Source organism: Somniosus microcephalus, chromosome 1 (genome assembly GCF_052327205.1).
Source record: "Somniosus microcephalus isolate GS21.2 chromosome 1, FLI_Smic_1.0, whole genome shotgun sequence".
Classification (NCBI taxonomy): Eukaryota; Metazoa; Chordata; class Chondrichthyes; order Squaliformes; family Somniosidae; genus Somniosus; species Somniosus microcephalus.
Genome location: NC_140987.1, coordinates 131,880,296 through 131,896,911, shown reverse-complemented (window position 1 = coordinate 131,896,911; position 16,616 = coordinate 131,880,296). Strand labels below are relative to the sequence as shown.

At 42.3% G+C, this 16,616-nt stretch overlaps 1 protein-coding gene across 14 annotated transcripts in view; it reads left to right on the top strand.

Annotated features, from left to right (window-relative positions):
* Positions 1-16,616, top strand: part of LOC147124362 (transducin-like enhancer protein 4) — a 159,363-nt gene that overhangs the window by 141,897 nt on the left and 850 nt on the right. For all 14 annotated transcript variants that reach the window (XM_085985664.1, XM_085985619.1, XM_085985609.1 and 11 more), the window contains 2 exons: positions 43-119; positions 2,759-3,198. In XM_085985664.1, coding sequence (XP_085841790.1) covers positions 43-119; positions 2,759-2,866 — 185 coding nt within the window. In that variant the 3' untranslated portion in view covers positions 2,867-3,198. The remainder of the gene's footprint in view (positions 1-42; positions 120-2,758; positions 3,199-16,616) is intronic.

Genomic DNA, 16,616 nt, shown 5'->3' with positions numbered 1-16,616 from the left:
CTAACAAAATGGTGAACTGTTCTGTTCAAAACTAATTTCTAGGTAAGTGGTTTGTAAGCACTGGGAAGGATAATCTGCTGAATGCCTGGAGAACACCTTATGGAGCCAGCATATTCCAGGTAAGGATGGAACATTAATATTTTCTCTGTCCTAGAAAGGAGCCCTGCATTACACCATACTGAAACTCAAGTGTTTGTAATCCATAGAAATACATAACTGATTCTCTTTGTAATTTCTTGCATATATAAAACCTGAAAAATATCCCCCTTGGTAAGATTATGAGTATCCCAATTTACTTTCATTTTATTGACTGCAGTAGATGCATTTAAAGATTTTTTAAAGCTTCTATTCTTTTTTACTCTGTGGCATAAAAAACCTGTTGGAGTAATCATTATTTTTAATTGATTGCATTTATAGCATAAAAGCAGGCAAACCTCAAGGAGCCTTTTTATTGGTAGGAGGGGAAGAGTGACATTGACTGTTATGGAACAATGTGTAAACATGACTTTATAAAATTATTATAGAATGCAGTGAGGTTAAGAGAACCCTCTTCACCAGTTCATATGTGCTAATCTGTTTCACTGGAGATGCTATTTTACTACTTCCCATCCAAGTGCTTTTGGACATTTGAAGAAGGCTTGTCTACAGATCAGTATATAAACTGATCTGAGGCTGGCCCAGTGCATCAGAACACTGTCCTTTCATGAGCCTGGAGGTGAAACAAGGCCAGACTGTTGAGATGAAAGTTGACACTATCTGCTGGCTGCAAGGATAATGAAATGAGTTCAGGGAGCCTTAATCCATTTCCCAATGAGGGTTAGTTCACAGCACACAACAGATGTTCTGTTGAGGCTTTACAGTGCATTGATCAGACTATACTGTTGGCCACCACATCATGCCACTAAAAAAAGAGATATGTGCATTTAAAAGGATACAGAAAAGAGCAACAAAACTGATCCCAAGTGGGTTGAGTTATGAGGAAGGATGCAAGTGCCTTATGTTTTGGGCTCTCATGAAGTTTCCCTCTCCCTAAACGGCTTTCTTTACAAAGAATATAAAATATAAGAAATCTGGGAAAGTCAGAGCAGAAGACGCGAGTGGAAAATAGTGAAAAATATTTTTTTTTTAATGCAGGAGTAAAAATTATTTCAAATGAGTGAAAAGTTTGGAATAATTTACCAGGAAGATAATAGAAGCAAAATGAGTTGATTCTAAATTCAGTTGGATGCTGCAGTGGAAGAATTAGGATACAGGATGCAGGATGGATGAGCTTTGAATGACCTTTTTCTAATCTGACATTTGCATTGTTGCATTCTTACCATGCTGCAACAATATGATTCTGGTTCAACCTCAGGAGCACTTTTCTCCACACCAGCCATCCACTGAGCTTTGAGTACCTTGCTGTTGGTCCTTATTTTCATGATATGTGGCCCAATCACCTAATCGGTAGTAGTTCTCTCTTTTCTCCCCTTAATAGAAAAGTAAAACACACAGTAAATTCACTGGATCTATTTTACAACATTAATCAATATATAGTCTAGTGGATCTTGGTTGTATGATCAGTCTCAAAAACAACATCTATCAATTTATTTCCTCTAATTTCCCATGTGATGATTTTTAGATCTTTTCCTGTGGCCACATAGGGAATGCTGTAAGTGGTAGTGAAGTATTTTCTTTGGGGTGGGGGGAAGAGAGAGAGAGAGAGATATTTAGCGAGTCAACAAATTGCAGTTGCACACAAATTAGGAACTGCTTGCCCTGCTGCAAATCGCACAGAGAATCTAAAAAGACAAAGACAACTTAAAAATTTAGAAAGTAAAGCTTCTGCAGGTTGATTGCACTTTAAGTCTCCATTAAAAACCATGTGTATGGAAATTACTCGAGAAATACAGAGCAGATTTTCTCATTCCTATGCTTGGGAATATTGGATCGCCTGAATGCAGCACACAGGAAGATCATGCAGGGAGGATCCTACACCCGTAAAGGAGCCAGCTCAATTTTCTGTCCATTTAAATTAACAGACAGGAAAATTGGGCAGGCTCCCTTATGAGCATGCAATCCTCCCGGGCTGCTTTTCCTCTCTGCGGCCCCCAGGCAATCCAATCCAGTAGGCTCAGGAACAGGAAAATCTGCCCAATTAGTTTGCAATTTTCATTGTGGGTCAGTCTGTTGGATTCCAGAACCAAAGTTTTCACTGGAGTATGTTAAATAACTTCAACTAATAGTTTGTTTATGTTGTAGAACATTTTGCAGAAGCAGTGCTTGTTTAATAGCCAAAGCATCTGGTGCTGTGGAATCGACTCCGTCTATATTGAAGGCTGGAAATCAGCAACAAACAATTCATTTGAAAGTTGGAATTCTTGACTTAATTTCTGACTGCGGGACCCACATCACTGGTTTGTATAGGTGGGCTGAACACACAGCCCACCTACGGCCAGGAAAAAACAGTTTATATTGCCGAGGTGGTGTAACTGCCTTAAGGAGGTAGTGAAGGAGAAAAAAAACACAAACTACTCGGGTGGAAGCAATAGCATTGTTTCGTTGACCTAACAGCACTGTCATTGAAATTGGGGTGTCACCAGCGATGAAGCTTTAATTTAAATGCGACATACTATTAAATTCAATGTAATGATGAAAATTTGCATTGTTTACTCGCCAACAAAATACTCATTGGTGCTTAATTGCTCCATAATGATATGGACAAGCTCACTGTCTTTTCCTTTCATTTATTTGGTGCTTTTTTTTTTTTAATTCACAGTCCAAGGAGTCCTCATCGGTGCTGAGCTGCGACATCTCAGTGGATGATAAATACATCGTCACTGGCTCTGGTGACAAGAAGGCTACAGTCTATGAAGTTATTTATTAGGAATGGAGCCTGAACACAAAGATACCTTTCACTATAGCACTTTTGTTAGATTTGCTCTTTATGGCTGACTTTGCAAAACAAAGACTTCAACGTTCTTGTCATCGTTTCTCAGCTCTGTGCTGTATTTGATCGTAATTTCTGGACACGACCATCTAATATACATAACCCTCAAAATCCAACCACTGAGTGGATGGGACAAGCTTCTTTTGCCATTAATTGAATGAAGGACCAGAAGGTTTCAACTATTTATTTTTTGTTTTTCAAGACTTTTTATAATCTTTGTTGAAATTGATTAATTTCACAAAAGCTCTGTCACAGCCTTGGTGATAAAGGTTAGTTACGCTATTTGGGAAAGGGTATGGAGGGTGGTACTTCATTTCAGTATTGATTAATATTGTGTGTTTTATTATTTCTCCATTGTATTACAAAATTGTTGAAATATTTTTAATAGGTCTATCAATTTACAGAGTAATATTCTTGAAATTTGCCAAAAGTAAAGCTTCTTGATAATATGAAGCTAAGGCAAAAGAAAACTTAAGATTTGACAGGTCCTGGAATATTGTTTTGTTAGAAGGCCGCAGGCTTGAAAATAACAAAAATGATGCCACTTCACAATATATTCCAGGTATTGTGGAAAAATAGGGCAGAAAGTGCCCATAGGACATGGGAAATCCATAAAGTGAGAAACATGCTGATTGGCTCAGGTGTTTCACATACTGGAAAAACAACCAATCAGAAATGACTAAACTCCTGCAATTATTTCATATTCACTGAAAAGCAGCTACCACAAAAGCAACTAATCAAATCCCTGCTTTAAAAAAAAAAAATTGTGAACAGCTAAGTTGGTTCCCCAACTCACCCCACTATATATCCCTAAAATTACACTTTTTAATGGAACACACACACAAAAATGAAATAATTCTGAATAAAATTACTAAACTTATCCATTCCATGTTGCGTCTTTCCCTCACATGGTCGTCTCCTCCTTCAGGGGTGCTTCCTTACCTTCTGCTCATTTTCCATCTGTTAGTCCTTGGGTCCTGATATTTACATAGAAACATAGAAGATAGGAGCAGGAGTAGACCATTCGGCCCCTCGAGCCTGCTCCGCCATTCAATGCGATCATGGCTGATCATCCAAATTCAGTACCCGGTCCCTGCTTTCTCCCCATACCCCTTGATCCCTTTAGCCTTAAGAAATATATCCAACTCCTTTTTGAATATATTTAATGAACTGGCCTCCACCGACTTCTGTGGTAGAGAGTTCTGCAGGTTCACCACTCTCTGGGTAAAGAAATTCCTCCTCATTTCTGTCCTAAATGGCCTACACTTTATCCTTAGACTGTGTCCTCTGGTTCTGGACTCCCCGACCATCGGGAACATCCTTCCTGCATCTAGTCTGTACAGTCCTGTCAGAATTTTATAAGTTTCAATGAGATCACCTCTCATTCTTCTAAACTCCAGCGAGTACAAGCCCAATCTCCCCTCATACGTCATTCCTGCCATCCCAGGTATCAGCCTGGTGAATCTTCGCTGAACCCCTTCCATGGCAAGAACATCCTTCCTCAGATAAGGCGACCAAAACTGCACACAATACTCGAGATGTGGTCTCACCAAGGCCCTGTACAACTGCAGCAAGACATCCTTGTTCCTGTACTCAAACCCTCTCGCTACGAAGGCCAACATACTATTTGCCTTCTTAACCGCCTGCTGCACCTGCATGCTTACCTTCAGCGACTGGTGCACAAAGACACCCAGGTCTCGTTGCACTTCCCCTTCTCCCAATCTATTGCCATTTAGATAATCTGCCTTCCTGTTTTTGCCACCAAAGTGGACAACCTCACATTTATCCACGTTCTATTGCATCTGCCATGTTTCTGCCCAATCACCCAACATGCCCAAATCATCCTGGAGTTTCTTGACATCCTCCTCACAGCACACACGCCCACCCAGCTTTGTGTCGTCTGCAAATTTGGAGATATTACATCTAGTTCCCTTGTCTAGATCATTAATATATATTGTGAATAGCTGGAGTCCAAGGACCAATCCCTGCGGTACCCTACTAGTCACTGCCTGCCACTCGGAAAAGGACCCGTTTATTCCAACTCTTTGTTTTCTATCTGCCAACCAGTTCTCTATCCAAGTCAATACCTTGCCCCCAATCCCATGTGCCTTAACTTTACACGCTAATCTCTTATTCGCGACCTTATCGAAGGCCTTCTGAAAGTCCAGATACACCACATCCACTGTTTCTCCCTTATCTATTTTACTAGTTACATCCTCAAAAAATTCCTGTAGATTAGTCGAGCACGATTTACCTTTTGTGAATCCATGTTGACTTTGTCTGATTCTATCACTGTTTTCCAAGTGCTCTGCTATTACATCTTTTATAATGGACTCTAACATTTTCCCCACTACCGATGTCAGGCTTACCGGTCTGTAATTCCCCATTTTCTCTCTACCACCTTTTTTGAATAGTGGGGTAACATTAGCTACCCTCCAATCCATGGGTACTGTTCCAGATTCCATCGAATGTTGGAAGATGATTAGCAATACATCTACAATTCTAGGGCCACTTCCTTAAGTACCCTAGGATGTAGATTATCAGGCCCTGGGGATTTTTCGGCCTTCAATCCCATCAATTTCCTAGCACCATTTCCCTACAAATACTGATTTCTTTCAGTTCCTCCCTTTCATCAGACCCTATGTTCCCCGGCATCTCTGGGAGGTTGTTTGTGTCCTCCTTTGTGAAGACAGAACCAAAATATGTATTTAGTTGGTCTGCCATTTCTTTGTTCCCCATTATAAATTCCCCTGATTCTGACTGCAAGGGACCTATGCTTGACTTCACCAATCTTTTTCTCTTCACATATCTATAAAAGCTTTTACAGTCAGTTTTTATGTTCCCTGCAAGCTTACTCTCATATTCTATTTTCCCCTTCTTAATTAATCCCTTTGTCCTCCTTTGTTGAATCCTGAATTGCTCCCAATCCTCAGGATTATTGCTTTTTCTGGCCAATTTATATGTCCTCTCCTTGGATCTTATGCTATCTCTAATTTCCCTTGTTAGCCACGGTTGAGTCACCTTTTTTGTTTTATTTTTATGCCAAACTGGGATGAACATATTCTGTAGTTCATCCATGCGGTCTTTGAATATTTGCCATTGCCTATCCACTGTCAACCCTTTGAGTAACATTCCCCAATCAATCCTACCCAACTTGCGCCTCAGACCATCGTAGTTTCCTTTATTTAAATTTAGGACCCTAGTCTCTGAGTCAACTACTTCATTCTCCATCTTCATGAAGAATTCGATCATATTATGATCGCTCCGACCCAAGGGGCCTCGTACAACAAGATTGCTAATTAATCCTTTCTCGTTACACAATACCCAGTCTAAGATGGCCTGATCTCTGGTTGGTTCCTTGACATATTGGTCCAGGAAACCATCCTGTAAATAATCCAGGAATTCCTCCTCCACAGTATTGTTACTAATTTGGTTAGCCTAATCTATATGTAGATTAAAGTCACCCATGATGACTGCTGTGCCCTTATTGCACGCTTCTTTAATTTCCCTTTTAATGCCATCCCCAAACTCCGCCTTACTGTTTGGAGGTCTATATACCACTCCCACTAACGTTTTCTGCCCCTTGGTATTTCTCAATTCTACCCATACAAATTCCACATCATCCTTCCTTACAATTGTGTTAATCCCTTCTTTAACCAGTAATGCTACCCACCTCCCTTTCCTTTTTGCCTATCTTTCCTGAATATCGAATACCCCTGGATGTTGAGTTCCCAGCCTTGGCCATCCTTGAGCCACGTTTCCGTAATCCCAACCAAATCTTATTCGTTTACCTCTATTTGCGCAGCCAATTCATCCACCTTATTACGAATGCTCCTCACATTAAGACACAAAGCCTTCAGGCTTATTTTTTTAACGCTCTTGCCCACAGTAAATAATAATTCTAATATGTCTGTTTGATTTAAACCGTTGATTTCTCTGACTGCCACTTTTGTTTTTCCTCCTTCCTTTTATCCTCATTTCCCTTTCCTCTGTCCCCCTGCTCAGGTTCCCAACCCCCTGCCATCTTAGTTTAAACCCTCCCCCAGAGCACTGGCAAACACACCCCCTAGGACATCGGTTTCAGCCCTGCCCAGGTGCAAACCGTCCGGTTTGAACTGGTCCCACCTCCCCCAGAACCGGTTCCAATGTCCCAGGAACTTGAATCATCCCCCTGGCACCATTCCTCCAGCCATGTATTCATCTGAAATATCCTTCTATTTCTACTCTGACTAGCACGTGGCACTGGTAGCAATCCTGAGATTACTACTTTTGAGGTCCTATTTTTTAATTTATCTCCTAACTCCCTATATTCAGCTTTTAGGACTTCATCCTGGTTTTTACCTATATCGTTGGTACCTATATGCACCACGACAACTGGCTGTTCACCCTCCCCTTCCAAAATGTTCTGCAGCTGCTCTGAGACATCCTTGCCCCTTGCACCAGGGAGGCAACACACCATCCTGGAGTCTCGTTTGCGGCTGCAGAAACGCCTATCTATTCCCCTTACAATAGAATCCCCTATTACTATAGCTCTACCCCTCTTTTTCCTCCCATCCTGTGCAGCAGAGCCAGCCCTGGTGCCAGGAAGTTGGCTGCTGCTGCCTTCCTCTGATAAGCCATCCCCCCCCAACAGTACTCATGTTTGAGAGGGGGATGTCCACAGGAGACCCCTGCACTACCTGCCTGCGCCTAGTACTCTGCCTGTTGGTCACCCGTTCCCTTTCTTCCTGTCCAACCTCTACCTGCGGTGTGTCCAACTCGCTAAATGTGCTATTCACGACGTCTTCAGCATCGTGAACACTCCAGTATGCATCCAATCGCAGCTCCAGCGCCGCAATGCGGTCTGTCAGTAGCTGCAGCTGGATACACTTCCTGCACACGTAGTTGTCAGGGACACAGGAAGTGTCCCTGAGTTCCCACATAGCGCAGGAGGAGCATACCACGTGGCTGGGCTGTCCTGTCGTGACTTACCCTTTAATTAATTGAAATTAAATTAAATCAAATCAATCCCACCAATTACACTACAGTTAAATGGTTTACCAACAGTCCCTGCTACACCAGAGAGACCCTAGTATCTATAAACCACAGAGTTAAAGTTTAAAAAGAGAGAAATACTCACCAACCAATCACTTACCTGCTTTCTGGTGACGTCACACTTTGATTACTTTTTACTTCTCTCCCTCCCTCTGAGCTTGGAGATTGCAGATTAGTGCGCCTACCTGGACTCGGAGCCGCTTTTTAAACCGTCGCCTCGGTCGCCTTATTCCTCGCAAGTCTGCCCACCTGCCGCCTCTGCTCTGAGGCCTACCTGGACTGGGAGCCGCTTTTTAAACTGCCACCTTGGTCGCCTCGTTCCCTCGCAGGTCCGCCCGCCTGCCGCCGCTGCTCTGAGGCCTACCTGGACTCCGAGCCGTTTTTTAAACCGTTGCCTCGTTCCCTCGCAGGTCCGCCCGCCTGCCGCCGCTGCTCATGCCTCATTGCTCCATACTCTCCCACTCTCAACTTCCAGGCGCCCTCAACCTGCTGTCAATCAGCATGTCTGTTACTCCCTCCCAGGCCCTAGTTCTTCCTTCCCAATCCTACCCCAGGTTCTTTGCACTATCCGATCACTTTTCCTTAAAGTGCTCTTGAAATGTTCCCTTTTTTGCCTTCCTTGTCCTTAACCAATGAATAGTTGCCTCTCAAACCGCTTAAGCCACAGAAGTGCCAGACAATGACTATCTCCAACAAACGAGAGTCTAACCACCTCCCCTTGACATTCAACGGCATTACCATCGCCGAATCCCCCACCATCAACTTCCTGGGGGGTCACCATTGACCAGAAACTTAACTGGACCAGCCACATAAATACAGTGGCGACAAGAGCAGGTCAGAGGCTAGGTATTCTGCGGCGAGTGTCTCGCCTCTTGATTCCCCAAAGCCTTTCCACCATCTATAAGGCACAAGTAAGGAGTGTGATGGAATAGTCTCCACTTGCCTGGATGAGTGCAGTTCCAACAACACTCAAGAAGCTCGACACCATCCAGGACAAAGCAGCCTGCTTGATTGGCACCCCATCCACCACCTTAAACATTCACTCCCTCCACCACAGGCATACCGTGGCTGCAGTGTGTACCATCTGCAAGATGCACTGCAGCAACTTGCCAAGGCTTCTTTGGCAACACCTCTCAAACCCACGACTTCTTCCACCTAGAAGGACAAGGGCAGCAGGCGCATGGGAACACCGCCACCTCCAAGTTCCCCTCCAAGTCACATACCATCCTGACTTGGAAGTATATTGCCGATCCTTCATCATCGCTGGGTCAAAATCCTGGAACACTACTTAACATCACTGTGGGAGTACCATCACCACACGGACTGCAGCGGTTCAAGAATGTGGCTCACCACCACCTTCTCGAGGGCAATTAGGGATGGACAATAAATGCTGGTCTTGCCAGCGACGCCCACACCCCATAAACAAATTTTTTTTAAAAGCCCTCTCCCACCCTGAAAGTTTGTCATTATCTGACTACAATCCTCTTTCACTTTCTGACCTCATCACTCCCAGTTTCACTTCTCAGCCTTGCCATTTCTTGCTCCTTAGCCTTGCTCACCAATTTCACTCCTAAGCCTCACTTACTGTGAGCAATGTCATGGGAGGTCAACTAGTGGCTTATCAAAACTAGTTTTTTTATTTTTTGCTAACTTAAAAATCTAACATTATTATAGGGTTGAGGATGGGGAGGAAGTAAAGGAAGTCACTGTAACTCATTGTCTAATAAGTATAATGAAGATGCTTTATATATTGTGGTAGGTGGAGGCTATGTGTGTGGATTTGTGACTGATCATGATGAGCCTTTTCATAGATTTGAAGGTCAACTGGATTTACATCTAATCCACTAACACTTAATAGTGCATCATCTGTACATGCTCAATAGTGGAAGAATAAAGTGAGTTACAATCAAGGGGCTGTTATAAACTGTCCAGGCATTGCTGTATGAACCCTGAGATTTATGTACTATTTCCAACTAACTTATTGCTACTTCTATAATACAGTACCTCCTTACTATAACACTTAGATATATGATTACCTCTGTACAACATGCATTGTTTATGGCTCCCTCACTTCTAGTGTGGCTTCCAAAGATTTCTCTTCTACAAGGAGGTCCAGTGTATCAATAATCTGATATTCCTGTTTTACTTCATTTAAGTACTGCACCCAGAAAACTTCCCATCTGTTATTGCAAACATTGTCATTGGTTCTTTGCTATATACATGAACCTTATTTCCCTAGAAGAAAGTTTTGTGTTTTTAATATGATTCTTTAGATATCTTTCCAGGTTTAGGAGACATTTTCTGACCACTTTTATGCCAGCTTCTGTTTTAAAATTCTGCATGAGCTGCAAAAATTTTTTTCACCATCTAGTGTTTGCAGGAGAAAGAAATGCCTACTGCAGAGACTCCATAATGTTATTTTAACAAAATTTGCTAGAGCAAACCCCAGCAAATTGGAATTACAAGGCCAAATGGAAGAAATAACTGAATCCCAGGTCAGTGTCACGCAGATGAATCTAACAGGAAGTAATCCTCTAATGAGGGTACATCATTGGATTCAAGTTCTAGTTCCTCATCAAGATGTATAGCTGTTGCTGACTCGGGGCAAGCACATTTCCACACTAAAGCAGCTTAATGAAAGCACCAGCCCCCAGCAGCCATTTAAGACTTACACCTTGGGACTAGCAGCTAAACTGGGTATGAATCCAGAGTTAGAACAGATGACTCCTGCATCCTCCAATCAATACCTTTTGGAGATCCCCACTTGAGCAATGGGGGCTATTGCATTTTTGGGTTTTTATGTTACAGATTTACTCTAGTTCAATGTCGCTGATTACTTGTGTAGTGAATTTAGCATCCACTACTAACTGGAGTGTTCCTTACCTACCCAATATCTAGATAAATGATAGTGAGACCGAGGCATTGAACAGAGAACCCTTGCCACTGTAAACTGACTTAATGAAATGTACCACTTGTTTCTCCTCCTTTTGGAATAGGCAATTTAAATATACACTTCTACCCAACCTAAGTGGGTGCTGCACTGTCGGAGGTGCAGTCATGCAGATGTTAAACCAAGGCCATCTCCACCCTTTCAAGTGGATATAAACAATCCCATAGCACTATTCAAAGAAGAACAGGGAAGTTCTCCCTGTGCCTTATCCTTCAACCAACACTAGCAAAATAGATTAACTGGTCATTTGTCTCATTACTATCACTGTGACCTTGGAAATTGGCTGTCACATTTACCTACATAATAATGACTACACTTCAAAAGTAACTTACTGGTTGTAAAGTGTTTTGAAATGTCCCAAGGATATAAATATATACTGTAATTGCAAGTTTGTTATTTTTAATATTCTGTACTCTGAACTGCTTATGGTCTTCAAGTTGTTATGTAATTTTACATCCATTGTTTTGATTATTTTTCCTTATGGCAAGTAAACACAGTTTAAAAACAGTAACACCGATTTCAACCTATCCCGCCAGATGGGAACAGGGCGGATCTTGGGTCAGATGCACACCGCTCAACTGGGCAGGATATAAATCGGGCATCTGACCCAAACCCACCCCATTCCTGCCTGGTGGGTTAGGTTGAAATCAGAGCTATTGAGGGGGATTTTAACCTCAAAAATGGGTGGGTTTGGGTCGGGTGGGATGTAAAAAAATTTTAAATCTCAAACCCGAACCCAATCCACCTCGAATCCGCCTACTTCCGATTTTAATGGAGGCGGGACGGGGTGCGCAAACAACCCACTCAGAAGAGGCGGGTTGGTCATTTAAATATTTTAATTAGGCTGTGTGCCTCAGATTTTATCTCTCTTCCAGGCTTAACCCTGGCCGACCGAGTTTCCTGGGCCTCGGGGGAAACCTGGCAGCTAAAGGGAGGTGAGGACTGCCGCGGAAGAAGCAAGTGCCTTTTCAGCACTGCTTGTGGGCCATAGGAGCAGCAGTGCTTCCTCCAATCTGCTCCCCCAACCCCCCCAAGCGATTGGAGCACCCCTGCAATCACTGAACCCCCCTTCCCCCCCTGCTGCCGATCTGTCTCCAAAAGGACTCCCCCAAACATCCCCCACGATCACCTCCTGATCCTACAAACCACTCTGTACCCACCCACCCCCACTATCTCTAACCCAGCAGCACAAACTTATCTGCTACTGGGCTGCGGCCTCTTCAGGAGCATTGCCCGTCTGACTGGGAGGCAAGCCCGTCAATCAGGCTGGCTTCAGGGCAGGGATCCTGTTTGGGGGGGGGGGGGGGAAACTACGCATGCTGTGAAATCAAAACTCCACGGCATTTGGGGCCTGACCCCCCACCCCCCCCCCCCCCCCCCCCAGCTTAGAAACCCTGTCCCAGTAAAGATTGGAGCCATTGTTTCTGCTGATATCTGTGCATTTCATTAGTACTTTTCACCCTAAATCATGAGAGAAATTGAGCCATGCAGCACATCACAGATGCTTCTACAGTGAAGCTGCTGTGTTTGATAGAACTGGTTTGTCACATAGGACTTGCCTTAGAAGTGTCTCAAAAGTGTGTTTTTTTCTCTTGTATTACTTTCCTTACACCCGTAATACCTACAAATCGAGATAAACTGCTACTTGCTTGAACAAAGGAAATACCTAGTGCCCTGAACATAAGAGGATTTAATGTAAGGGGATTTTAAGCTGATGCAAGACAAAATAAATCAGCATTACGGCTGTTATCCTCCATCACAAAGACCATCTACTTCCACCTTCTTGACATCACCTGCTTCCACCTCAGCCCATCTGCTTTTGAAACCTTCATCCATGCCTTTGTCAACTCCAGCCTCTGCTATTCCAGTGCTCTCATGACCAGCCGCCACCCTCCATAAACTTCAGCTCATCCAAAACTCTATTGCCCATATCCTATTCTCCGCAAAATCTTTGCTGATATACATTGCAGCTCAGTCCCCCAACACCTCCGGTTTAAAATTCTCTTCTATGATTTTTAAATCCCTTTCTGGCCTTGCCCCTCCCTATCTCTTTAACCTCCTCGAGCTCCCCTGCAAGAGCTCTGCATTCCTCCACCTTAACTTGTACATCCCTCCCTCCATTTACCTCCCCATTGGAGGCTACCTCATCCGCCATTTAGGCCCTATGTTCTGGAATTCCTTCCTAAACCTCTACTTATCTAGCTCCCTCTCCTCCTTAAAACCCACCTCTTGACTAAACTTTTGGTCACCCCATCTAATATCTCCTTTGGTTCAGCATCCATTTTTGTCTCATTACTCTTCTGTAAAGCACTCTGGGAATGTTTCTATGTTAAAGATGCTATATATATATATATATATATAGATGCAAATTGTTACTGTTCCTTATACCTTTGCCAGAACATGCAAGCTGATTTGATGGAAGATAAAATATAAATATTTTTGTGGCAATTATGATTTGAAGCCAATGTGGTCATCCATTGTGGTCAGTCAGGGTATTTTCTTTTGGTTTATCTAGTCCATAAATTTAGAATGCAAGACTGATCATTGTCAGGTTTCCATATATTTAAGTTTCCATACTGCTAATACACAGCAGACACTTAAAAAATGTTAGGAAAACCTGGCTATGAGAAGACCAGGATAGAGATCCAATAGCAACAGTAGAGGATGACCTAAGAGACCATTTTTCAATCCATTTTATGCCTTTTTTCAGGGGTGAATTGACTGAATAACTTAAGTGCCAAAAGTGAGTTATTAATTGTCACTTCACACTAGATAATTTAACACGCAGGCTTCGTAGATTATTCCATGTTTCTGACTCGTGCAGAAAGCACCTTCATTCTCCATGTTGAAAATTCCCTTAAGTCTTGAATTCACCCCACTCTTCATACAACATCTTTTAGCAATGGTGCCTAGAATTGGTGTAAAATGTTTTAGACCTATGGTGCAATTTGAAAATTGAAAATTAACAATTTATTTTCAAGTGTATTTGCTGATATTCACAAAATTCCTATGCTCAGTATTGTAATTCCATGAAGTTGATCATATGTGCAGAAATTTATATTTAAAGTCTGCCTGTCTGACATTAAGGCCTGGATAAGCTAGAACTTTCCTCAATTCAACATTGCTGAGACCAAAGCCATCCTGTTCAGCTCAGGCCTCAAACATCATGGCACTGCTTGTACCTCCCTCTCCGATTGCTCACTCAGACTGAACATGATGGTGTGTAGCCTTGGTATCCTGCTTGACCCTGAGCTCACATCCAATCCATCACCAAGACTACTTCTTTCAATTCCAGATTATCACCTGCTTCTATGCCTACCTCACCCTCTCCATCATTGGAACCCTTGTTCACTTCAAGGTTTGATTTCTCCCAGTAACACGCCACACGAACTCCAATTCGTTCAGAATTCAGTGGTTCGTATCCATCTTGTGCACACATCTACCCCAACACATTGATTTCAAAGCCTTCATCCTTCTGTTAAAATCCATTCAGTGGCTCCACTCTGTGCAATGATTTTTCAGCTCTACCTCCAGGCTTACACCCTTTGAAGTTCAGGCTCTGTTTTATTGTACACCCCTCTTCCCTCTGCTTCACCATCAATGGCAATCTACAGCCACTGAACTCTGGAAAGCCCACCTTAAACCTCTTTGCTGTTTTACCCCTCCACTCCTACAAATACCTCCACAAAACCTCGTTGGAGGTGCTTTCGGTCTCTTCCCTACTTTCTGCTCACCATTCCTCCTGTAAAACTGAAACATTTTGTTTATGTGGAAGATGCTCTGTGAATGTAGGAAGTTGTTATTGGTCATGATGGTGAGGGGGGGGGGCAAAGCAAAGGGGTGAATCCACAACCCAGTTGTTACATTGGGCTGTTCACGTTTGAAAGTTCTTCAATCATATATTTTGGCCTAAGAACATAATTATGGAATTCAATTTTTGGGGGGAAAAGATCATTTACTTTTAATATTTAAGTATGCAGTCCCATTGAATACAAAGTTCTAAATGTCATTGCAAATGGGGTAGAGAGATGAGTTTAAAATGATGCAGGATGTTTTTTTCCTAAACTAGGCATACAGTTTATTTTAAGGTGCATTCTACAGAATGGAGCAGATTTTTATTCACTTGTTTGGTCTGGATAGAGTCCAGAGAGGAAAATCGGACCAAGAGTATTGTGTTCCTGCAGAGGAGCAGCCTGCTCAATTCTCATTCCATTAATTTAAGTGGAAGGAAAATCAGAAAGGCACCATTACTCACATGCAATCCTCCTTGCCCAATTTTACACTCTATTCCACCAGGTGATGTTTTACATCCCGGTCCTACAGACACAATTCTACCCTAATTGTTCATAACCTCCAGTTTACCTTTTTTTAACTTACCAAACAATATATACTCATAGTAACAACTAGACTGGGTAACAACCAATATATTTTTTAGTGCAGAGGGAGAACATTGCCAATAGATCACCAGTGGATTTTCTTGTATTTTTTCCTTTTGTTAGGGTTGGAGGCAGTGAACCAGGAGCCATTTGTTCTCATTTTTAAATCGATGCGATGTACAGGTGCTGCAAATGGCTCTGTGCGCAGAGATGTACCCATTAGGTATCAAAGTGGTACTTTTTGTTCCAGAAAAAGAGTAAACTTTACAGTCGGCTGCTGTGGGACTTGTATTCACTTTGAAACCTGGACAGAGAAGATCAACTCTTTGCTGGTTTTTGATGTGAACCTGTGACGTTCTGAGAAAACTTTTGCATATGTTAGAAAACTGTTGACAGATTAAACTCTGTATCCCTCTATATTAATATTAGATTGTACCCAATAAGACTGAGACAAGGTGGAAATCAATTCTGTAATCCAATCCAGGCACTGCACCTTTGCTAAGACTAGTGTTAGACATATACTAAGAGATTGGTTCTAAGAGATTGGTTTACCACTGGAACTAAATCCATGGCTGAGCATTGTTTTCACACTGTTACGCTCTCTGAACAAAGCATTAAAAATATACATATGGTCACCACTGTATATAGTTATGGAGTCTATCAATCATGGACACTGCATTGACCCAACAGTTTTCTATAACTAACTGCAGTACATAAGTTTAGATCATTGAATATAACGGCTTGGCTTGAAGCCAGCGGTCAAATATTAGAACTCTGCAACCTGCAGTGTGCCAATGGGAACATGGTAAGGGCAGTATTGAGTGACAACCTAACTTGTTAATGTGCAATGGAAGTGATGATGTTTATGCTCTTCAAAGCATTACTTTTTTGCAAGATTATCAAACTTTGACATTTTAATAGCACGGTTCATTCTAAAAGGGAGCTATAAGAACACACAGGCTATGTGATAAGCAGACTAGTAGTTGAGATGGGAGATGCAGTGCTGAGCATCACTCTGGAATGTTATTTTATAATCTATATATTGGACGTGCTGTCCTCCCCCAGACATTCATTGCAATGGTACTTAAGAACTATTCTGTGAAGTCCATTTATGTTGTAAGTGATAGTCCTGTGACTGCTATATTTTTATGCACACATTAGACAAACCTGTGGTCCTAATGACTGCAAATAATGGCCTTAGTTCTATAAGGTAACACAAACCTAGCACTGAAAGGCAGTGAGTAGGTCTATAAGAGAACTTAAAATTATTGTACACTTAAATGACTGCTTTGTGTTGGCTATTTTTTTCTTTTTCCTTCCTCTTTTC